The sequence below is a fragment of the Ictalurus furcatus genome, chromosome 8 (assembly GCF_023375685.1).
Source record: "Ictalurus furcatus strain D&B chromosome 8, Billie_1.0, whole genome shotgun sequence".
NCBI lineage: Eukaryota > Metazoa > Chordata > Actinopteri > Siluriformes > Ictaluridae > Ictalurus > Ictalurus furcatus.
The window spans coordinates 2,342,802-2,368,819 of NC_071262.1; the positions used below are offsets into that span (position 1 = coordinate 2,342,802).

General features: G+C 40.7%; 1 protein-coding gene across 3 annotated transcripts in view; it reads left to right on the plus strand.

Annotated features, from left to right (window-relative positions):
* The window catches only part of LOC128611120 (uncharacterized), a 40,005-nt gene that overhangs the window by 2,487 nt on the left and 11,500 nt on the right, over window positions 1–26,018 (plus strand). Inside the window, exons 2-10 of one of the 3 annotated variants that reach the window (XM_053630403.1) lie at window positions 1–1,389; window positions 1,876–2,172; window positions 3,231–3,366; window positions 4,022–4,119; window positions 16,467–16,646; window positions 20,493–20,582; window positions 23,213–23,413; window positions 24,301–24,480; window positions 25,283–25,515. The exon at window positions 1–1,389 is cut by the window's left edge and continues 165 nt beyond it. In XM_053630403.1, coding sequence (XP_053486378.1) covers window positions 1–1,389; window positions 1,876–2,172; window positions 3,231–3,366; window positions 4,022–4,119; window positions 16,467–16,646; window positions 20,493–20,582; window positions 23,213–23,413; window positions 24,301–24,480; window positions 25,283–25,515 — 2,804 coding nt within the window. The remainder of the gene's footprint in view (window positions 1,390–1,875; window positions 2,173–3,230; window positions 3,367–4,021; window positions 4,120–16,466; window positions 16,647–20,492; window positions 20,583–23,212; window positions 23,414–24,300; window positions 24,481–25,282; window positions 25,516–26,018) is intronic. The other 2 variants (XM_053630404.1, XM_053630405.1) reach the window with 2 other exon arrangements.

Here is a 26,018-nt window from a genome sequence, read left to right on the forward strand (position 1 = left end):
ACAGGGATCTTGCAAATTCGTAAATCCAAGGATCTTAAGGAATCGTTGGACCTGGCTTCCTTTCAGAATCCAGTCAGAGAGAAACAGGAACTGAACCGGGCATCAAAAAGTACAGGCATCTGGAGGATTCTCAACCACCGGAGAATTGCCTCTGACTATGAGAGACGACCTCACTCCATGATACTTCCTGGGGAAGCATCTGCCTCCAAGCTGTCGTTTGCTGACAAAGTAAGGGGTTTCAAAAAGTTGAAGTCCCCTTCTGTCTTCAGAGGCAAATCTGGCAAGCTTGCCAGTGCCAAGTTCCAAAGTGCACTTAAAGCAGACACAAATGAAGACAGCAGGAACTCTCCTGTTTTGTTACACTCCCAGAGGAACCTACTCAGGAATAAAGGCAAGAGGCACTCATATGCAGGTTACACTACTGAGTTTGATTGCTCTTTTGAGGATATAGACTTTACTACTACAATTGAGAATGATCACCAGTTACCTAAAAACTCAGTTAGGCAACAAAACTGTTTTAAGGCTCACACGTGCCCAAAGAAAGTTCACTCGAGCTGCAACAACTCATGTGCGACAGGACATGAAGAAGACTATGTGAAAGATAGCCCCGGTATACCTCTAGCAGGAAGACGGTCAAAAGGAGGTGATGTTTGGAATTACTTGAAAAGAATTTCCTTTATAGGAAAGGGAAGTTCAACTTTGTTGGAGAAGAGCTTTGACTCCATGTACACACTGGACAAGACAATCGACTCGGACTATGGCTCTGTTGACATAGAATGCATTAAAGACTCCATCCCTGTACCTAAACAGACAGGTCCAGAAGTCAAAAACAGCCACTTTAGGGGGATCTTTAGGTTCTTTAACAGCATGGCTGAGACGGCTCGAAAATGGAGGAGCTCATCTAGACCCTTCTCATCTCCTGAAGGTGAATGCCCCAGTATTGGCTCAGCAAGAACACAGCAGATTCCAGAATTTCTTCCGACTGGAGCTAATACACTAAGGAGTGAAGATGAGGCGTACACTAAGCCTGCCTTCACCCCCGACATATGTGAGGTGATCTCACCTGCTGAAGTTTTAAACAGGTCCCCACACGTGGTGCCGAAATCCTGGAAAGCATGGCCAGACTCATCGAGCACTAATGGATTCTCCGAGGGGACAGAATCCCAACACACGTCCACTCACACCTCTCTGGCCACCATCGAGAACCACCAGAGAAGCGACGGGCCAGAAGGAAGTTCTCTGTCTGAACCTGAGCTTCAGTTTGACCTACATGAACAAAGCGAATCTGAGTCGTCTGGCATCTCAGATAAAACCAAAGAACAGACCAATTGTAAAAAAAGCGGTATTTGCAGTGATATCATTCCAGACTGTCCAGAGGAAATATTTAAGGTGAGACATGCTGTGGAACGCCTATTCGGGATTTTGTTTTTAGTCTCTGGTTGCTTTGTTTTACTCTTTAAATCTTAAACGTTGGCAAGACTGTGATGTTCTACTAAAATCATCTCCATCATTAATCATTCATTATATCATGTTGCAACTGTGTGCTTTTCATCCCACGACTAACCAGTTCAAATTTGCACAACAGTTCAGTTTCTTTTTTTTTTTTTTTCCCTGAAAATAACCTGAATATTTTTGATTAAGAAGGAAAGATAGCATTTTTTTTTTTTTTGCTCACAGAAAACAATAGCCAAGAAGCACCATTTTACCTCCCTAAGTAGATCAAGCTATCCATCAGGGATATATTCTATCTGCTATCTGTTTATCAAATACCTTGTACAGTTGAATTACCTTGCCAGTTCTCAAGAAGCAAACAAAGTTGCCTGAATGGTACCTTTTGGATTTTTCTCTCTCACAACCTTATATTCCTGAAACTAGGTCTCGACAGGTGGCTGTTGTGTGAGTGAGGGAAGTCCAGGAAGCTTCAGAACCTGTAGAACAATGAGATTGTCCCTTATGAAAAAGCTTTGGCACTGGCCTGCTTCAGACTATGCGATCAGGCCAAGCTTTCAATGTCCCATCATAAAGGAAGGGGTTATACCGTCTGGATTGGAGGAGCACTGGACACCAGTGCTTCGTCCACCAGTCCCAAGGATACCTAAACGTCTCAGAAGACCCTGCTCTGTCATAAAGGGGTATGCACCCATCCAGCCTGACAGAATGCCAACACAGCGAGTAAGCCATAGATTTATTCATCTAGTGCGTTTGTCTATAAAGGTTTCTAGTCTTTTGAACACTTTATTAGGAGAAAGAGATTCTTTATTAGATTTTTTTTTAATGAGAAAATACTCTCCAAATTTATTCAAGGCTAATCGTCATGGATTAGCGCTTGGATTGGTTGATTAATGAGCCATTTACTCCTAAGTATAAGCTTATGTAATCATTTACAAGAGTTCTTCTCTTGTTGGTAGAGTAAACTAATTAGACTAACACAGTGAAATGGTCCAATTTATATATAGACGTAGGAGAGTAACGTAGTGTGTACTGTTGGATTTGCAAAGCAATACCGATGGACAAACAAACAAAAAAACGCACATCGAGTACCCTAGAGAAGTGTTGTTTTTAAGGCTGCATGCACTTTCCTACATGGGAAGTTCCACATTCCTGTTCCCGTGCACTTCTCTTCTTTTTTTTTGCCATTCGTATTCAGATACTGAGAAAAATGCTGACCGATAAAATGCTCTCGTGAATACAAAAAAACACAAGAGCGCTCTTTCCATCGCAAAGAAAACGTATGCGCAAAATTAAGCTCCGTTAATAAAGTATTACCGGATGCTGCTTTTTTATTCCTGCGTGCTTCTGCTGAACATTCCACCATTCCATCTTCCTTTACGTCACAAGCTAATTTTTCACTCCGCCACTTCACCTGAAAATGACTCCGAAATGCAGGGTGCTTTCTCATATTTTAGTCTGTTTGCTGATTCTGGACCAAACTGTAAACTTCCACCCATCGCACATGTCATGTTTGATTTACTCCCAGCCGTTGTGTGGAATCAGAGGTGTGTATCACATGGAAGTAGAGACACACGCAGTGTCAGACTGGCTGTTCTGGTTCATACCTGCCGAACCAGACTGTCTCAAAAGCCTTAACACATCAGGGTCGGATTCAAACGGACTGCATATGTGAAAGCACCCTTAAAGAATTCACCAGGTTTATAGAGATAGCAGAGCTGAAGAGCTTGATATTCATGACACCAGGTGGTTAGCATCTAATATGATCTAGTGAATTTCAGACCCTTTCTCGCCCTCCTGGAATGTCGCCTCAAGACCCTCCTTTTAAAGTGGTCCTGCATAGGTGCCACTCGCTTCCTCTTCCACAGAATGCCATGTCGGGATCGATGGTAGCCAGCTTGCTGCTAGAACAATCAGGTATAGTGTTACACCTGATACCAGCTGTGATACAGACATGTCAGGACACAGAAAAATATATACCGTATACTAAATACTAGATATTTCTTTCAAACATTCTTCACTAGTACACTACACTAGCAGTAACAGCACTGAATACAATCACACTCAGGTCTTCTTTTGTAACCGCTCCTCTCCTTGGGCTGAATTTATGAAGCTAGATTCAAAAATATCCGTCCATAAATCAAGCATTTTACACCAGAAATTTGCCGTTCCATCATGAAAATTCCATCGTGTCAGGAAGAAATCATCCGTATCATACTCGTGCTCCTGAGTATGTGTAAATTTATGCATAAGAAGATCGACGTCAAATCATATAAATTGCACGGATAACTGCAATTATACATACGGATTATAGTGTCGTGTTTACATGGCTTATTTATTTAGACACCCTTATCCAGATCAGCTTATAGAACGGCTTCGGAGCTGCGATTAAGACACTAAACTAGTGATCAGAAGGACGTTAGTTGGGCCCTTGGCAAGGCCTGAATTGTAAAATGCTTGGGATTAATTGAAACATTTGTCAAATAACGACAGTTTTAGTAAATGTACTACAGAGTATAATAACGCACAAGTCTGTATTAATACTGGATTAAAGTATTCATCTCTTCAACAGAGTCTCTTCGACAATCGGCCACTGTCCAGAACAGCAACGGCGGCACGAGTCAGAGAAAATTGCTCAGACCTCGTTCTGGACCTCTGCAAGTGAATATGGTGAGTAATGCATCATGGGAAATTATATATATATATATACATATATATATATATATATATATACTGTATTGAGGAGGGATTTAATCCCCTGCTATACGTTTCAGCCCCCTAACCCCAAAATTAACCCCAGTGAATCTTTCTCTCACTGAATGAAATTACATTTACTTGTGTAATTCTTCTAAAATGTATGAAAAGGGCAAAAGTGGTTGTGCAGCAGTAAATAATCTCCAAACTGTCCTCAGTTTTTGGACTCTTCTTTGTTTTTGCAAATGCTTGGTTTAAACTGAACCATAGGGTCTAGTGCAAATTTTTCCAGAATCTTTCTGGAACGTTCTTGCAACATGCTTCCGCACAGTCTCTCTGTGTTTGCTGATGGTTGATGTTTCTATGACGTTTACGTGGATTATTGCGCTGGTTATATGGGAAACCCTTGTCTGACTGGCTAAATATAACATGGTAGCTGTACTCATTTGAAGTTTTTTTTTTTTTTTTTTTTTTTTCAGTGGATGTTCTCCAAATTTAAAGAAAGGATTATCTGATAATGTAGGAGTCTTTTTTTTTTTTTTTTTTTTTTTAAATGCTACAGTCCCCTCTGAAAGTATTGGAACAGCCAGGCCAATTCTATTGTTTTTGCTATATATTGAAAACAAACGATGAATATGAGACGACCGATCAGAGTTTCATCTTCTATGTCTGGATATTTACATCTAGATGTGGGGAAAAAGAACAATATGTTAAGCTTTTCACGGACTTAACGACAAATCGCCAGTCAGAAAATTCAAAAGAATGCAAAGGTAAAATCATGACAATGACTACGTTTACACGGACAGCAGTAATCTAATTATTGACCTTATACCGAGTAAGACAATATTCTGATTAAGGTGTTTACATGAGTCGCTTTTAGAAGATTCCTTTCATGTTCCCGTTTTACACGTTATAGAACATAGATCGATTAACAGCGCACGTCATTACATCACCGCGCCACGCCGTCCGACGTCCCTCCGGAATTTCACGTATCGACATACAGTTGGTCTTCGTTATGGTACCGTATACAGTTTTGGGTGTTTTTATTAAAAAATGTACGAACGCTTCGAGTGCGGTTAATTATTTGTCGTGCCGTACGTGCAAATAGACGACTGCTTGAAGCCGTGGGCTGCGTCCCAAACCGCGTACTTACCGTCTATATAGTAGCCGAGATACATGTATCTCACCTACTATAGGCCTATAGTAGGTAAGTACGCGGTTTGGGACGCAGCCGTGTTCTCTTGTTTGCCGTCAGACAGTTGAGCGCTGCTGTGTGTGATCGTGTCCTGTCGCAAAATGCGACGAAAATAAATATAAATATATAAATATAAATAAATATAAAAAGCTGTCCGCACGTTTTCCCACAAAGCTTAAACATTTAAAGAAATCGACGGGAAGCGCTATCCCATACTAAGTGACTTGATCTATTTGTTTACTTCATGCTAATTTCCTGACCAATGATTTGTTGTTAAGACTATTAAGGACTTAAAGGGATGGTTCACAAAAAAATGAAAATTCTGTCATCAGTTACTCACCCTCATGTCCTTCTAAACCCATAAGTTCATCTTTCGGAACACAAACGAAGACATTTTAATGAAACCTGGGAGATTTCTGTCCCTTCATTTACAGTCCAAGTAACCAAAACTTTCAAGCTCCAAAAAGTTCATAAATGCATAGACGCATGCGTGTTGTGTCGTGTTGATGCGAGAGCGGACTATGTGACTCGGTTTGTGTACAGCGTCCCTCGGCGCTTCCGGGTCCCGTTGGATCGCGAGAGCGGATGTCTGAGAGCCAAGCGCTAACGTCTTCTTTCTTTTACATAGCCACGATCGTCTCATATTACTGTGATTGACAGAGGACAGGGTAATACTGTACCTCCCATACAGCGCGCACGTGCACTTTTGCTCCCTTGTACTCCTGGCCATGGATGGCTGTAGCACTGTAAGTCTTCAAACTCACGATCTCCTCATCTGTGCTTGAACTAATAATCTTTATTTCTTTTCCAGCATCAGTAAAGTCACGATACAGGCAGGATTACTTTGATCTTTATTAAGACGATATTCTCACCTGTCTGATTTCTTTAGAATTCGTCTGTATGTGCCTTCAGAAAGTGTGGAAGTAGAAATTGTGTCTGTGCATGCTTGCAAGTTGTGGCTTGAGGCCAGGTTGAGTCTTAATGATAAACAGTGAAGGTAAGTGGCTTTTTATTAGTCACATAATGTGCTACATCATGTGCACTGCAGCAGAGATATATAGCGGTCAAGGTTTTCGTTGTTAACGAAAGCTATGACGAAAACGAGAACTGTTTCAGATTTCACATTTTAAGTCTTGGGTTATCTAAGAACAAGCGGTTGAACGGAGTGGATCCTGTCAATGTTGCCAAATTATAACTGACCAGTAGATGGCAGAGTAATGTGTATTAGCAGTAACTCCTTGGCAGAGCAGCGATTTAGTAGCAGTGGAGCGCAGGGGTGTAGTTTCTGGTGCTGGGGGGTGGTAACCCCCTAATAATCAGAACTTGCAATTACAATGATAAATATTGGGAAGCATACCCATTCACACTTCAGTTCAATGTTAATAGGATAATCTGGACATTCTCGCTGTGGTTGCTGGGACTACGGTGGCTAAAATGGTCTTGGGACTGCAATTACCACATACAGTTCTGCACCTTTGCTGAACAGTGGACTAGTTCAACAAACAGACTTCATGTATAAACCGTAATGAACTTTCTTTTACTTTCACACTATCTGTTGTTACCCAGATGAGGACGGGTTCCCTTCTGAGTCTGGTTCCTCTCAAGGTGTCTTAGTCATATGATCTTAGGGAGTTTTTCCCTCACCACCGTCACCACCGGCTCGCTCAATAGGGATAAATTCACACGCTTAAAATCCCTATCGCTAAACTAAAAGTAATGATTTTCAAAAGATAATAAATGGAATCAAAACTATTTATGCATCTGAAACAAAACTGAAATTGAAAACCAAAATACAAAAACGAAATAAAAACAAAAACTAGCGATCTTTTTTTTAAAACTATAATAACCCTGATAGGGGTCAGTGTCATCAAGTCCATCCATCTTCTATAGCGCTTATCCTTTAGGGTCGCGGGGAACCTGGAGCCTAAACCAGGGAGCATCGGGTACAAGGCGGGGTACTCCCTGGACAGGCTGCCAATCCATCGCAGGGCACAATCAAACACACACTCATACACTACGGACACTTTGGACACGCCAATCAGCCTACCATGCATGTCTTTGGACTGTGGGAGGAAACCGGAGTACCCAGAGGAAACCCCCGCAGCACGGGGAGAACATCCAAACTCCGCACACGCAGGGCAGCGGCGGGAATCGACCCCCCGACCCTGTCGGTGTGAGGCGAACGTGCTAACCACGTGCGCCCCAGGGTCACAATTCTACCAAAATTTTTCACAACTATGTGACGGAGTACTAAAACATTCATCTAACTAGCATGAATGCTGCTGCATTTGCTAATATTAACTTTGTCTCTGTGTCAAAATAGTTGCAAAGCCTCTCCACACTTCTCAATGCTGAAAGAATGAGAATCACAGAAGAATAAGGATTAGCTATCAGCTCGTACCTATTAGCCTTCCAGTCATTACAGAGGTCAGACAGATGTTACAGGCATATTGTATCGTATTACACTGTGCCATGTTTTTAAGTACCTCTCCAGGCTCGACTAAACGACCTCCGTGTATATTTGACATATTTTACACTCCTGTCTTCGTTGCATACAAATACCTTTCTGAACACCACTGAGAGCATCACTAAGTTTGAAGCATGTGGGACGTTGTGAGATGGCGAGTGAACTGAGAATGACTTTAGGGGAAATGAACACTTTTTAATGCGGTTAAATAGGAAATGTTCTGCTGATTTAACAGCTCTTCAGATGACAGTCACGGAAACCTATGTGCATCATTTCTTAATGATCTTTACATTAGCATTAGAAAACTGCAAGGAAGGTTGAAGCATCTTGATTTGATCTTGCTTGGTGGCTTGCGGTAAAACTTTAGCTACTTTATCATTTATAACAAACTGTTATTTTTCTTTATAACTCAATAACCCTGTTCACACCGGGACCACGTAAACCTAACGATGTCAGTATGCTAAAACCCTCGCAGCTGAATTATACGAGACACAACATGATCTTTTATCGACGACAAGAAAGGCTGATCTTGATATTCCAGAATGAAAATAAATAAATAAATAAATAAAATGGCAACTATTATAAGAATGGTGACGGCGCAGTGCACGCTCGTTTGTGATAATTTTAGTTCTTCCTCGCTCGGTGGCTGACTCCTTTTAGCAGGATGCAGGAAGCGAGCATGGATCACAAAAGGACAGAGCCTGAACAAAACATGCAGTCTCTACAGACAGGAAGTGGGTGGGGTGGAGGTTCCCTGCCATTAGCAAATAATGTAGCACAAATAGGGATTTGCTAATAGGAAGCAACATTTTTAGAATAATTTCATATGAGAGACCTCAGGAGTAATTAACGATTCGTGGGGCAGTGGTGACGTGGCGGTTAAGACTCTGGGTGACTGCTCGGAAGGTCGGGGGTTCAAGCCCGAGCACTGCCAAGCTACCACCGTTAACCCTCTCTGCTCCAGGGGCGCTGTATCTTGGCTGACCCTGCGCTCTGACCCCAGCTTCCTGATATGCTGGGGTATGCGAAGAAAAGAATTTCACTGTGCTGTAACGTATACGTGACCAGTAAAGACGTGTTATCGTTATAGATCCTAAATAGGTCAAGAAATGTACAGGCAGGCAGCTTGCCTATTTTTTAATCAAAAGAATGACCACTAATACTCATTACCGAATGAGTACCCTAGAGTCGCCCCCCCCAGTCTATCTTCAAGCTTCAGCTGATTTTATTTGTCAGGAGACAAATGTGTATGTTTCAGGAGAAGGATTCACTGACTCTCTGTGAGGGATACTTACCTTTACACCAGTGATTGTTTTTTGGTACTGGTTTCCATTTACGTTCTAGAAATTTCTCCATATATTACTGGCTTTGTGACAAACTCATCCTCAAATGTGTATTCATGAAACGTATTTTAATCCCACCGGTCTTTTCAAGTTTAGAAATTCAAATGTGACCTTTGGTGTGCAAATGTCAAGAGGGAGCCAAGGCAGCAGTAGTGGAACATTGTCAGGACACTTGGGTCTCTTCGTCGGGTTCTGAAGAGAGAGAGAGAAACAGATCAGACTTTTCACGGAAATACAACACGCTCACCACCTCTCTGTGTCCGCCGCACCCTTTTATAGTCTCCGGAAGAGCTGATGCTGTCATCGTTATGTAAATTTGTGAATTAATCTGATTAGGATTTTTTTTTTTTTGCAAAACAATCGTTATTGAAGAAAAATTTTACTATATATATATATATATATGTATATATACCATCTGGATGGCAAAGACAGTTCTAGTAGTACATCAAAAGTAATTGGAATAAAAAAATAACTATTGACCATGCCAAAAGAGTTTTGAGTGAGAAAAAGAAGGGTTCAGTACTGGCAGAGGGATACAGTGAGCACTGGGTTGTTTCCATCCTTAAAATTTCAAAGATGGCGGTTCATAAGAACAGGGTCAAGCAGCAGACAATGGGGACAACGAAGCTACAGACCGGCAGAGGGCGAAAACGACTCTCCACTGATCGGGATGACTGCCAACTCATTCGAATGTCACTCAATAACCATAGGATAACATCATGTGGTCTACAAAAAGAATGGCAAACGGTAGCTGGGTTGAATTGCACGGCGAGGACGGTTTGAAACAGGCTCATAGGGGCAGGGTTGAAGTCATGCTAAGCTAGAAAAAACCCCTTCATCAATGAGAAGCAAAGAAGAGCCAGGCTGAGGTTTGCAAAAGACCATAAGGATTGGACCGTAGAGGACTGGAGTAAGATCATCTTCTCTGATGAGTCCAGTTTTCTGCTTCGCCCAACACCTGGTCATCTAATGGTTAGACGGAGACCTGGAGAGGCCGACAAGCGACGGTGTCTCGCACCCACTGTGACATTTGGTGGAGAATCTGCGATGATCTGGGGGTGCTTTAGCAAGGCTGGAATCGGGTAGATTTGTCTTTGGATTTGGAAGGATGCATGAATCACGTCACATACAAGGTTGTACTGGAAGAAAACTTGCTTCCTTCTGCTCTAACAATGTTCCCCAACTCTGAGGAGTGGTTTTTCCAGCAGGACAATGCTCCATGCCACACAGCCAGGTCAATCAAGGTGTGGATGAAGGACCGCCAGATCAAGACCCTGTCATGGCCGGCCCAATCTCCAGACGTGAACCCCACTGAAAACCTCTGGAATGTGATCAAGAGGAAGATGGATGGCCACAAGCCATCAAAACAAAGCCGAGCTGCTTATTTTTCGCCCAACATCAATGTGAAAGACTGGTGGAGAGCATGCCAAGACGCATGAAAGCTGTGATTGAAGATCAGGGTTATTCCACCTGATACTGATTTACGAACAGTCAAAACATTAGTATTGTCTTATTTAAAGGGTCATGAAACCTCCTTCTCTCAGATCAAGTCTACCTCTGAAGGTTTTTGAAAAATGCAGCTTAAATGGGCGTGGATGGCTGTGCGAAGAAGGGAGGAGGAGTGGGCGTGGCAGGGAAAGGCAGGGGAGGAAGACGGGGGGCGAGCCTTCAGAACACTCACAATAAAGATGAATACTGACAAAAAGCTTTCAGATGAGGCAGAGGACTTCTCTCCTCCTGAATCCCCAGGGCTAAATGGAGACACAATAGACAGCAGTGCAGGTCCTCTGCCCTATCTGTTTGAACCATTAGCCCCTGGCATGACTATGAAGGAAAACATACTAAAACCGGAGGCAGTGTGGATGGGAGGAGTGTCGGAATGGTAGCTAGCTTATAAGCTCGAGATTTTCACGAATAAAAGGCGAAGGCTCTTCCCTTCAACGCGGACTCTCGTTGCATAGTTTTGCACGCGACGGCCTGCGGAGCTTTAAGCGGTTTAATTAGCTCAAAAGGCAAGTAAAACGGTCATGGTTAAAATTAGTCACACACCTCATTTGAAGTGATGGAAAAGTCCTCGGGACTTTGTTTAGATCATCGTTTAGACGCAAACCGCTTTCACGTGCAAGTCCGAAGTCCACCTTTCTCCAATTCTCGTAGCTCTCCCGAGAAAACACACTCGGACTCTTACACCGCCGAAACAAACACTCGCGACCCGTTTGAACGCCTCTCTCATCGACTACGATCTGTAAAAAAACGCGTCACGTGCCGTCACGAACAATTAAGAGACAGCGTCTACTCATAGCATAAGACCACGCGGGCTCACGGATAATCACGAGACACCGCCGCGTCACCGATGTACTCTCGTACAAAGCCACGACGAGATTTTAAACCCGGGAGACGAAAATAGCGGAAAAGAGCTCAAAATGAACCAGTTTTCTCCTGCAATTAAAAAACGAACGGATGCTAAGATCGTCTTTTACCACGTGTGATACGCGAACACCTCTGTTAAAACCTCAGGAAATGTAGTTTAGTGTTTCATCACGCTTTAAAAATAAATATTTACTTTATGCATTATTTTTCTTTGTATTATTTTTTTCCCCCTGCAAATAAATGCTCTAAATGACGACATTTTTATTTGGAATTTGGGAGAAATGTTCTCAATAGTTTATAGACAAAAAAAAAAAAAAAAAAAACCAACCCCAAAAATGTTCATGTTACCCAAACACATACCTATAAATAGTGAAACCAGAGAAACTGGTTATTTTTCAGTGGTCTCTTAATATTTTTCCATACATATATAAATAAATAAATAAATAAATGTGCATCTTTGTGTCACAGGACACAAATACAGCCTCTAATACACTGTATACTTGTGCATCAATGATCAGCTGCCTTATCCCTTCAGGATTACTATGGGCGTGCTGAAGGAATCGGCTTCTCACTGCTGGACCTCTTCTCCTGCCAGATGTGCGTGTTTATAATTTTATCATGCACAGTCTCTGGGTTTCCTCGCGCTATCGCTTCACACTGAGGAAGCGCAGCGGTTTTGGATCTCGTTCAGATTAATGCCCATTTTAAAGGAGACAGCTATCGCCGGTGCGACACACACTAACGAGGATGATGACGGTGAGGATGTCTCTTATGCTCCCCGCCTTTGCGTTCAGGCCGCGGCTTATTTTATTGCTGATTTCTCTGCTGCGCGAGCGCGGTGGTGTAGCCCGTGCATGGACCTGTATGCATTCATCTGTCTCTTTGAATAATCTCGCCTATCCTCGTGCATTGCATCGTGACCTTGGAGACGTGTTCTTCATGTCGGTCCTGTCCCTAGACCTACCAGGCGATTACCACTTCAGCATCACCAGAAAAACCTGAAGGACGCTGGTACATCTATGATGCACCTACCTGGCCCTTTGGTTGGTGTTTTGTCGTCGTTGTTGTCCTCTGATCATAGCTGTATTGTGTTTTTTTGAGCTTCTTTGCACCTGTCGGGGGTATGTGTGTGCTTTTGATGACTTCTGGCGTAGCGATGCTGTCGGTTGTATTTATTCCAATTTAAATACTGTTATAACGTTTATTCTATTATGGGAAATTAGGCCAGAGCAGAGTCACATAACTGACTGTGAATTTCCTTTAAAGCAGATGTTATAAAAAACATATTTGCAGTGACTGTCCAATAAACGTAATTCATCTCCTTGTGGACAGTGGTTCTTGTCAAGGGAGGTTTATTTATTTATTTATTTATTTATTTATTGACTATCCATGTAAGAATGGTGTACGTGCATACTAGTAGAAATCTCCAGTGTTAGTGACAAAAATATCAGTCAGAGAACCCTTTATCAGATACCACAATATGTTGCTTTTTTATTTTAATTTTATATATTTTTTGGCTACAGATCATATTTAAAGAACGTGTTGCAGACAAACCAGTCCTGACCTGTGATGCGTAGATTTATTTATTTATTATTATCATTATTATTATTTATACATAAGTTGTTATACTAAGCTTTTTCAAGTGATGCCTTAATAACACAGTCGAAATAAATGAATAAATTATGGAGTCGAATCACGATTAGAAGAGGAATACGAGAGCTAAATACATCCGGAGTGCTAACATACTGTATGTGGGAACATCTGGTACTACAGTTCTCCTTCTTGTGACGTTTAGACATGAAGGAAGTTTCGAATGTGAAATATTCAGTACCGTATGGACGAACAGAAGAGACTGAGACTCTGGTCTCTCTCTCGTTCTCTGTCCTCTCCTCTATGTATGTATGTATGTATGTACAGTGTCCTCCACTAATATTGGCACCCTTGGTAAATATGAGCAAAGAAGGCTGTGAAAAATTGTTTTTATTGTTTAAACTTTTGAGCTTTTGTTAAAAAAAAAATTCATAAAAATACTCTGCTCTCGTGCATATCAAACAATTGCAAACAAAACACAGGTTTATCAAAAAAAAAAAAAATCTTTGTTAAATATGTGTGCTACAATTATTAACACCCTTTTATTCAATACTTTGCACTACCTCGCTTTGCCAAGATAACAGCTCTGAGTCTTCTCCTATAACGCCTGATGAGGATGGAGAATACATGGCGAGGGATCTGAGAGCGTTCCTCCGTACAGAATCTCTCCAGATCCTTCACATTTCGAGCTCCATTCTGGTGGTCTATATGTCAACTTGGACCAGAAAAAAAACAAAAAACTATGGCTCTAGTAAATGTACAAAATGTTATTGTGCATATTTAAATAATGTCCATGAAATAAATATGCATGGATGGCATCCATGGCATTTATTTCACATTGAGAATGGTTCCTGGTCACAAAAAAGTTTGAGTTTGAGCTTTTCATTTCAATACGTTTGAGCTTTTCATTTCGATACTCAATAAACAATTCAGTGACCCTTAATGCTTTGTGGATGGGGCATTGTCATGCTAGAGAGAACCATTTGTATCAGGATAGAAATGTTAAATCATGAGATAAAGGTGGGCAATGCAGTCATGCAGCAGGTAGTGTTGCGACCTCACAGCTCCAGGGTCTCTGGTTCGATCCTGAGTTTAGGTTACGGTCGGTTGAGAGTTTGTGTGTATATTCTCCTATGTAAACATGGGTCTCCTTCTACCTCACCAAAATCTACCAGGGGCTAAGATAAACTGTGGAATTGTGGATTAGTGTGGATTATCCACGCAGATAAAGAGCCATCCATCCATCTTCTATACCACGTATCCTTCAGGGGAACCTGGAGCCTATCCCAGGTAGCATCGGGCAGAAGGCGGGGTACACCCTGGACAGGGTGCCAGTCCATTGCAGGGCACACTCGCATACACATTCATACACTACGGACAATTTGGACATGCCAGTCAGCCTACCATGCATGTCTTTGGACTGGGGTGAACATGGAGCAGCACAGGGTGAACATGCAAAAAAGGGAGTAGCGGGAATCGAACCCCCAACCCTGGTGGTGTGAGGCGAACGTGCTAACCACTAATCGACGATGCGCCCTCCAGATCAAGATAAAGCAGTTAATGAAATTACCGAGTAATTTTCCTTCTAAGGGGCCGAGTGGACCTAAACCATGCCAGTAAAATGCCCTTCAACAGTATAATATAGCCACTGGACCACCTCAATGTAGAGGTTAAGCATTCAGGCCTATACCGTTCTCATGGTAAATGTTAGTGTATGTCACACATGCATTTGCCCACTTGTCAATATGGTGAAGAATCACATGCATTTTCTAGTTCTCAGTCGACCAGTGCCTCTGGTTTTTTGCTCTCTGAAGTCTAAAATTTGTCTTTATAATGAGGAATTTATGTACTGCAACTTTACTATAATATCCCTCTCTATCTAGTTGTGGATGGATTGTTCTTGCTGACAGTCTGATCACATCCTGTATTAACATTCTCACTCACATGAAGAATGGTTGCACATCTGTTTTTCCTTGCATATCACTACTGTATGAGCATTATGGCCATTGAATGTGTTCTGTCATTGAATTGTATCATGTGGTACAGCTGTCTGGAAGAATTTTCACTTGGAGGTGTGTTCCTCCACTCATTTATTCAGGTTTTTCCTTTAACTTTTCACCTATCTGTATATTTGTAATACACAAATTTTGCACTGTGAATATTCTGGACCGCATTTTTGATTTACCGTGCATTGCGTCATGGCCCTGAAAAATGCTACTTTCTGATTGGTGGGTACTGTTATTTCCTTTTGAACGAATGAAATGATCTTACTTATACATAACCATCTTGCAATGTCAATTTTAAGTCTAGTGTTATTTGTACAATTTGCTTTAGCGTTCACATTTTGCTTAGCTACAAGAAAACAAGAGAAATAAATGGCATGGATTGAGACCTTGTCATGGTGAAGGGGCGTGTGTACTTCAGTTGTTGATTCGGATTTGTTGCACAAGGTGCTGGCCAGCTTTACCGGGTATACCCAGGAAATCCTTTCAGATTGCTTGGGAGTTTCTGGCAGAATCTTTAGTGAGTGAAGGGAAACTCTTCAAAAAAAAACCCAGTGGACATGACCTCCCTTCAGGAGGTGCCAGTAATCTTTGGCGTTTGAGTTAATCTCTGTGACTGTGGGTACTATGGCCAAACCTTCATAGCAGCAGGGCTAGCAAATCCACCAAGGAATGGCCCAAAAAGAAGAAATGAAGGATTATGGAATGGCCTAGTCAAATCCCGGATTTGAATCGCCTTGAAATTATGTGTGGGGATTTGAAACGTACAGTACATGCAAGAAAACTCTCAAACATCTTACAGTTGAAAGAATATTGCATTGAAGAGTGGTCAAAAATTCTAGCAAGCCTAATGGACAATTACGCAGAACACCTACAAGAAGTTATTTCTGCTAAAGGGGGAAATACTAGCTTTTGAGGCCGAGGGTGTACTTACTTTTTCCACAGAAGAATATCACATCTATTGATATTCCTGTTGAATAAATGATTGAAAAAGCTAATTACTCGTGTGGTTTTGTTCAAGTATTTCAACGTTATTAATAGGCACCGTTTCAAAGATGATCAAATGTTTGCTTGTCCAAATATGTCCAAAAAAAAAAGCCAACAGTTTCCAAGGGGTGTACTTATTTTTGCATATGACTTCATATATTTCTTCCTTGTGCAATATCAATTCATACCTTTATCAATTCAATATCGGCTGGTTTTCAGTGGAGGGATTTTTAACACTGTATGTTAAACTATAGGAAAATAAACACACAACACCTTGAGAAAAGTGTCGCCATGTATATAAAGTTTTGTACTGGTGCCAACAGGACGTGAGTATTACATTGATTGGGTTTTGATTTGTTCCTCTTCAGCTGATCAGTGGAGGGTCCATCGTCAGCGCTGAGGCAGTATGGGATCATGTGGCCATGGCTGACCGTGAACTGGCATTTAAGGCAGGAGATGTCATTAAGGTCCTGGATGCCTCGAACAAGGATTGGTGGTGGGGGCAGATCGATGATGAGGAGGGTTGGTTCCCAGCCAGCTTTGTGAGGGTAAGACTGGCATCCATCCAAGAATTTGGTATGGCAACATTCTTTCACTGATTGAATGTCACTGATAATTCCCACTAATCATTTTGATGACTTACAGTGCCCTCCACTAATATTGGCACCCTTGGCAAATATGAACAAAGAAGGCTGTGAAAAATGTTCTTTATTGTTAAACCTTTTGATCTTTTGTTTAAAATAAATCACAATAATACTCTGCTCTCATGGATATCAAACAATTATCCAGAAAAAAATATATATATCTTTGTTAAATATAGGTATGCAACAATTATTGGCACCCTTTTAGTCAATATTTGTGCTACCTTCCTTTACCAAGATAACAGCTCTGAGTCTTCTCCTATAACGCCTGATGAGGATGGAGAATACATGGCGAGGGATCTGAGAGCGTTCCTCTGTACAGAATCTCTCCAGATCCTTCACATTTCGAGGTCCACGCTGGTGGACTCTCCTCTTCAGTTCACCCCACAGGTTTTCTATGGGGTTCAGGTCAGGGGACTGGGATGGTCATGGCAGGACTTTGATTTTGTGGTCAGTAAACCATTTTTGTGTTGATTTTGATGATGTTTTGGATCGTCGTCCTGCTGGAAGATCCAACCACGGCCCATTTGAAGCTTTCTGGCAGAGGCAGTCAGGTTTTCATTTAATATCTGTTGATATTTGATAGAGTCCATGATGCCGTGTATCCTAACAAAATGTCCAGGTCCTCTGGCAGGAAAACATTCCCAAAACATTAAAGATCCACCTCCATATTTAACCGTGGGCATGAGGTACTTTTCCATATGGCTACCTCTGTGTGTGCTCCAGAACCACCTCTGGTGTTTATTACCAAAAAGCTCTATTTTGGTTTCATCTGACCACAGAACCCGATCCCATTTGAAGTTCCAGTAGTGTCTGGCAAACTGAAGACGCTCGAGTTTGTTTTTGGATGAGAGTAGAGGCTTTTTTCTTGAAACTCTTCCAAACAGCTTGTGGTGATGTAGGTGACTTCGGATTGTAGTTTTGGAGACTTTCTGACCCCAAGACACAACTAACTTCTGCAATTCTCCAGCTGTGATCCTTGGAGATTTTTTGGGCAATTGACCCGTCCTCTTCACAGTGCGTTGAGACGATATAGACACGCGTCCAATTCCAGGTCGATTCATAACATTTCCAGTTGACTGGAACTTCTTAATCATTGCCCTGATGGTGGAAATGCACATTTTCAGTTCTTGTGCTATTTTCTTATAGCCTCTTCCCATTTTGTGAAGCTCAACAACCTTTTCCTGCACATCACAGCTATATTCCTTGGTGTTATCCATTGTTATGAATGACTAAGGGAATTTGGTCTGTGTGTTTCCTCATATTTATACCCCTGTAAAACAGGAAGTCATGGTTGAACAATTTCCTGTTCCTAGTCACCCAGGTGCACAATTTATTTATTATTATTATTTTTTAAAAATATCAATGGGAATATACTTCAAATCTATTTTTCTCATATGAATACCTAGGGCTGTCAATAATTGTTGCACACCTATAATAAAGATCTTTAACAAAGATTTTTTTTTTTTTTTGATAAACCTGTGTTTTGTTTGCACTTGTTTGATATCCATGAGAGCAGAGTTTTTTTTTAACAAAAGATCAAAAGGTTAAACAATAAAGACAATTTTTTCACAGCCTTCTTTGCTCATATTTACAGAGGGTGCCAGTATTAGTGACTGTCCTCTGTAATTGTGATGCAATGAATTTAAAATAAATAAATAAATAAACAAAATAAAATATTTAAAGAGTAATTTTGAAGACAAGAGGGAAAGACTTTCAACCAGGACCTGACCCATTTTCCCCGGACCTATCCATCTATTCTATTATGTTGACCCCAGAGATACAGTAGTTTACATCCCCATATATACAGTCAGGCCCATAAGTATTTGGACAGGGACCCGATTTTCATTATTTCGCCTCTGTACACCACCACGAAGGATTTGTAATCAAAACATATTTGAAGTGTAGACTTTCAGCTTTAATTCATGGGGTTTAATAAAAAAAAATATATTACATTAACCGTTTAGGAATTGCAGCCATTTTTACACAGTCCCTCTATTTTCCCAAAAGTAACTGGACAAACTAAGATAATGATAAATATATGGATTATTTTCGACAAGAATTTAATGACACGCTTTCTATATGAAGTTGTATTAATGTCATAATGCTCCTCACACCGTTTTCTTGTCTTTATTAATAAAGAATTTATTTCTTGGGTACCAAACCAAACTTGCTGTTGAATGTTGAGTGCTTTATGTTTGACAATTTGCACTACTTTAAAGCATTTTTAAAGCACAATTTACACCACACAAAGAGAACATGGTGTAGTAGGGGGTTCTAGGCGGGGATTGCGTGATGAACTACAGCCTTTTAGTACCTTGGAAGTAGGACGCTTTGTGAATGCATTTTGCATTTTTGCGTCTGCTTCAAGTCTCATTTTGTACTCTGCCATATCATGTACATACATCTCTCCCTAAATGTCTTGTTGCTATAAATTTGAATTGGCGTTTGCAATAGTGTTGTCAGAATACCAAAATTACGGCTTCGAAACGATACCTGACTAAAATGTCTCGATACCAATACTGAACCGGTACCACGGCCGAAACCTAAAACAACAGGTAACTGTGAAAAAATAAGTACACCCCATGGAAAGTGTTGAATAAATGATTGAAAAATCAACTTTATTAACAGACACTGTTTCAAAGATGATCAAATGTTTGCTTGTATTTGCAGCCATGCCTCTCGTTTTCGCATATGAGAGGAAAAAAAAAAGTTTGGGCACGCCCGATGTCTATGAGACTGCCTGCAGGGAGTGAAAGCAGAACGCTGTACACACACTGCCCTGCTGTCGCACATCGACACAACTCAGGAAGCACGGCACTAATTAAAAAGCGGTCATTCTTAAAGTATCGGTAGTAATAAAATGGCGAATTGTACCGTTTTTAACAGCTTGGTATTGAGATACCTTTCTAGTATCGGTGTATCGTGCAACACTACTTTGCAAACAGATCAAATCTTTATACTTGACAGTACGGTATTTTTTCTAATTCTATCACAGTAGTGGTTCTCAACCTTGTGTGAGCTCTAGACCCCTTTCATGTTTCGAACAATCCACAAGGACCCCCTCACTCCACAACAATTCCAGGCTATGTATTTAACAGTCATTTCTATATGTGTGACTTTATGTGATTAATATTTAACATTAATAATATTAACATTGGACGTTTAAAATTGAATCAAAACGTTTCAAGATTTTTTAAAAATTTTTTTTAAATATATTTTATTGTTGGTGTGACATTTAATTTGACTCTCTGAATTATCGGTTGTTTATTCTATCCATCAGTGCGACACTCGAACTTGTCTACCACTCATAGGTTTTTGCAAATGATCAATTCATTTGTAAATAAATTTTAAATAAATTCATCAGCGAACGATCGTCAGCTCAGCTAACGTGATATTTGTGAATGCACGCGAAGGACCAGATTGATTCATTTTAAAACATCTCATTTGAATATCTTTTGATGCATTTTACTATATATAATTATTTAAACATTTTTAAAACTTTACGGACCTCCTGCAATTACACCACTGACCACTAGGGTTGAGACCCCGGGTTGAGAAACACTGTGTCACACTAACCATAACCCAGACTCTCTTTGACAGTAAGCTGATGAAAAGTTAAGGTATGCTTGGAGACAATAACAGAAGGTGAAGACTAGAAACGGCTCCTAGTTCACTTTAATCTCACTTACTCATCTTCATTCCTAGAGGACCATATTGGAACAAAATGTATTTTTGTCATTCTTTCCCAAGGTTGAACCTCACCCTCCTCAACCCCAAACAAAACAGGTTTTCTATATCAACCCTATAGCCACTCGAAGGTTCCAAATCACAACAGCAAAGGTGCGTTTTTATCAACTTTCCATAAGTGCCAAGAGTTTGTCAAACACGTCATGAGCATCAGACCAAGTCAGATGAAGATCATGCTTTTAATGTACATCATGATAAAGCTTGTAGGCTTTATTCCAAATAGAAACCTTCACTGTAGTTAAACATTCGTGATGTGCCTATTTTGGATGGATCATTTAATTTAAGTATGACTTGGAGGCATTTCCTTTAGTGTATGTTTACATTTCCATATCATTTGTGTGTTCGCATTGTAGCTTTAGACTTTGAAGGTGCGGTTAGCCAAATTTTGAGCTCCATGTTCAGTGAATGTCTCTTATTTAAAATGCTATTTGTTGTTGCACTGTTTTCTAGTTCAGGATGAACCAACAGAACCCTGCTGTCACAAAGAGTACTCCTAGCATTACTGAAACACCTGGGAGTATCTTGGTTGATACAAAGTTTTAGCAGTTAAAGTTGCCTGTAATTGCTAAATCCCCAAATGAAAACATAATGACGACATGATTTACAGTGTTCTCTGAAAGTATTGGAACAGCAAGGCCAATTATTTATTTATTTATTTATTTATTTTTGCTCTACACTGAGATGTTGGGGTTTGAGATCGAAAGAATATGAAATGATAGATCGGAATTTAAGCTTTCATGTCCTGATACATCCAGGTGTGCTAAACAACTTACAACATGGCACCGTTCGTTTAAACCCACCCACTTTTCAAGAGGTCGAAATATTGGAACGTGACTAAACAGGTGTTTTTTGCTGCCCAGTTTTACCCTGTTAGATTGATTTGTTTAAACTCGTGTTTGAGCCGTGGGTGTGACCTGCGAAGACGTGTGCGTTTGTTGTTAAAAAGATTAAACCAACGTGAAGACTCAAGAGTTGTCTATGAGAGAATACAGCAAGCCATTTTCAATCTGAGAAAAGATGGGAAAAATCTATCAGAGCCATTGCACACGCACTGGGCATAGCCGATACACCAATTTGGAATGTCCTGAAAAAGAAAGAAACCACTGGAGTACTAACAACCAGACGTGGAACGGGTCAGACAGGGAAAACAACAGCAGTTGATAACAAAAACATTGTGAAGCCTGCGAAGAAAAACTCAAAAACAACAGTCAGTGACATCCCCAACAAGCTCCAGAGGGCAGGGGTGAAGGTATCACAATCCATCTTTTGTAGAAGACTTCAAAGGGCACTGTAGAGGATGCTCACCCAGCTTTTTTTACTTCTTAGAAAATAAACAAATCACAGATATGACACAGAGCAAACACAGAACCGGCTCATCTTAGGGTTGTCACACAGGAAATGAAGCTGAAATTCTGATCTGTCGTTTCATCACTTCATCTTTTGATCTCAAACCCAAATATCTTTACACGGCATGCACAATTATTAGGCAAGTTAATATTATGATCTGATCATTATTTATATCCAACTCTTAACCATATAAACCTGAATGCTGACTGGGTTTCATTATTTTCAGGTGTAGTTTAATTGTTTATTGAGGGAGGGTGTGGCTTAAAGTGTCAGGCCTGAATAATGTGTGCATAATTATTAGGCAGCTTCTCTACCACAGGAAAATGGGCCAAATACAAGATTTAACTGTGAATGAAAAGCCAAAAATGGTCAAATGTGCCAGATCATGCGCGGCACCAGCATGGTGGAGGAGGTGTACTGCTGTGGGCTGGTATCATTAATGACCTTTTCGGGTTGAAGACAGACCGGAAATCAACTCCCAAACCTACTTGCAGTTCCTATAAGACACTTTCTTCAAGCATTGGTACAGGAAGAAGTCAGCAACATTCAAGTAGGCCATGATCTTTATGCAGGACAATGCTCCATCGCGTATATTAAGGTACACCTCTGCTTGGATAGCCAGCAAAGGCATCAAAGATGACAATGATGACCTCGCTCCCTTCGTCACCTGAGTTACATCTTATTGAGAACTTCTGGGACATTCTCAATTGTGGGATTTACAGTGAGGGAAGACAATTCACTGATTTGAGCAGTATTTGGGAGGTTATGATGGCTGCTTCAGTTAAAAGTGACCGTAAACAGATCAGGAAACTGGTATTCAGCGGATAGAAGGCTCATGGTGGTTATGGAAAAGAAGGGTGGCTATATTCATCACCGAATAGTTTTGAAGGGCCAAAATAAAGGCCAAAAAACATATCAATTTTTTTTGTAAATTGTTATATGTTATTATATGTTAGTTATTTGTTAAATAACACTTTAAGACTGAAGAATAAAAAAAAAATTAGCCTAAAAGTCGCCTAATAACTGTGCACACTAGTCATTTCCCCTGATCTCATTTCTCCTTTGTTAAACATTCTATTTGGATGTGAAATAAACATTTAGGACCAACTGACGTCATTGTATTTGTTCACCGACAAAATCAAGCTGAGAAATACCATGTGTCTAATAATTGTGCAGTAATAATGAATTCATTCATAATTCATAATTCATTTGTTGTATATAATGCAAAGAAGGCTGTCTTGTTCTACCTTAGGCAAAAGAATGGGGGGGGGGGGGGTAGAACAGCCTGTTTTCTTAGTTTAACTCAGGAGAGGAAAAAATGCCATTTCATGTCAAAGTCATATTTCAAGTATACACCTCACTCCTCTTGCACATAGCTGTGGGTGAACCAGGAAGATCGATCCATAGAAGCAGCTGAGGGCAGCAGTGAGGTCCAGAATGGGCACCTGGATGCAGGTAGTGACTGCCTCTGCCTGGGACAGCCTCTCCAGAACAGAGACCAGATGAGGGCTAACGTCATCAATGAGATCATGAGCACGGAACGTCACTACATCAAGCACCTGAAAGATATATGTGAGGTACTGCTGATCATTCACATCTTCTCGCTTGGGCATTTTCAACGTGTTTGCTATTTTCTCATAGCCACTGTGAAGCTCCACAACCTTTTGCCGCACATCACAGCTATATTCCTCGGTCGTACCCATTGTTATGAATGACTAAGGGAATTTGTGTTACCTCATATTTATACCCCTGTGAAACAGGAAGTCATGGTTGAACAATTTCCTGTTCCCAGTCACCCAGGTGTACAAATTATTTTTAAATATAAATGGGAATATACTTCAAATCTATTTTTCTCATATGAATTCATAGATTATATAATTGCTGCACACCTACATTTAGATACAAAGATATATATATATATATATATATATATATATATATTTTTTAGAAACCTGTGTTTTGTTTGTAATTGTTTGATATCCATGAGTGCAGAGTATTTTTGTGATTTTTTTTTTTTTAAAGAAAAGATCAAAAGGTTAAACAATAAAGACAATTTTTCACAGCCGCCTTTGCTCATATTTACCAGGGTGCCAATAATAGTGTTGGACACTGATACCAGTTTCATAATATTTTAGAGATAGGCATCAGTCTGTCTCATTGCTTGTAATAAAAGTTACTAGCAACATCTGAGGGCTTTTTCTCGACTGCCTCAGATATACACGCATACACACATGTAGACGGACTGAAGAGAGGAATGATTAGGTACGCAGTGTGAATGGGAAATGTATGGGAGTTTGAGCAGGCTAATCAACGGCAGTTTTTCATACAGTCTGCGATCTGTCTAAGAGCACAGACTCATCCAAATGATTCGGATTATACCGTGAATAGAGTTTAGTTAATAGACATAGTCTACACATGATTGGCAAGTGAAAAGTGAAGGTTTTGAAATGCTTCTCATTTTTAGGGTTACTTGAGGCAGTGCAGAAAGAGGATCGACATGTTCAACGATGACCAGGTAAAAGTCATTTTTGGAAACATTGAGGACATCTATAGATTTCAGATGGGATTTGTTCGGGATTTGGAAAAGCAGTATAACACAGAGGAACCCCATCTGAGTGAAATAGGCCCATGCTTCCTGGAACATGTAAGTGTTTCAATGCACACCGACCCACACTGACAGCACCATTTTCTTTTAGCTGTTGCACATACTGTTATTTGATGAAAAGCAGTGTGTTTATAGTAATTAAGTAACTTTCACATTATGGGAATTTTCTAAACCTTCATCAAATATGTACCAACAAAACACACGTAACAGTACGTTTACACGGACAACGATATTCCGATATTAAGCCGATATTCTGATTAAGAAACTGGCATGTAAACGGCGATTATTGATGAAATTAATCCGACTAAAGTCACACTCGAAGTAAACACAAATGGAATTAAGACGTGTGGAGTATTCCTGTTTTAGTCGCATTATGGACGTGCGTTACAGACATGTACGCACCTTAATCACACTATTAACGTCGTGTGGGAGTTTTCACCGCATTTTGCGACAGGACACGATCACACACGGCAGCGCTCAAAGAGAGAGCACGTTTGCGTTCTGAAACCGCGTACTTACATACTATATAGCAGGCGAAATACGTGTATATCGGCGACTATAAAGTAGGTAAGGACGCGGTTTGGGATGCAGCCATGCGTTGAAGGTTCTCACCTTCTTTGAAGGTTCGATGTGTGTGAAAATCCCAGGAGATCAGCAGTTTCTGAAATACTCAAACCAGCCTATCTGGCACCAGCAACCATGCCATAGCTAAAGTATCTGAGATCACATTCTTCCCCATTCTGATGTTTGATGTGAGCATGAACTGAAGCTCTTGATCTGAGAAAGATCAGGCTGTTGCTCTTTGATGAAGTTCTGATTTCTAAACACCTTTGGCTTATAGCAAGACGGTTTCTGGATCTACTCGGAATACTGCAACAACCATCTGGATGCATGTATGGAGCTATCTAAGCTGATGAAGGATGGACGCTACCAGCACTTCTTTGAAGCATGCCGTCTCCTGCAGCAGATGATTGACATCGCAATCGATGGCTTCCTGCTGACCCCGGTGCAGAAGATCTGCAAATACCCATTGCAGCTGGCTGAGCTGCTCAAATACACAGCGCAGGAGCACAGGTAACACAAACACACAAACACACACACACTGACTCTTTCCTTTCAAGCATATCGAGTATCAAGATTTTTTCCAGATGGAGTTATAGTTTACATAGGAATGCACACAGGACACATTTGTAACATTGCAAATCAAAAGTTATTTATCTCTCAACATCTGCCCTAATTTACCCTTGGGGGTCAATAAAGTCCCCCAATAAAGTCCTCCTGTCTTTCCATCCATCCATCCATTCATCCATCCGTATATCCATCCAACAACAATAACAAGCTAATTACATTTGCCGGAAGTTGGCTGAGAGTTCATTTCCCTTTTTTTTTTTTTTTTAAAGCTGAGATGCTTCAGAAAACATGATGTTATTTCCTGTAAGGGAACATAGTGAGCATCGATTCTCCCTGGTTTTTGCGGTGCATTGTGGGATTTTTAGGGAGCGAACGTTCCAGTGCACTGGAAGAATTTTGCCATTGAGACAGCCCTTAAACTGGCTGAATCCCTGATCAGTGCCCTG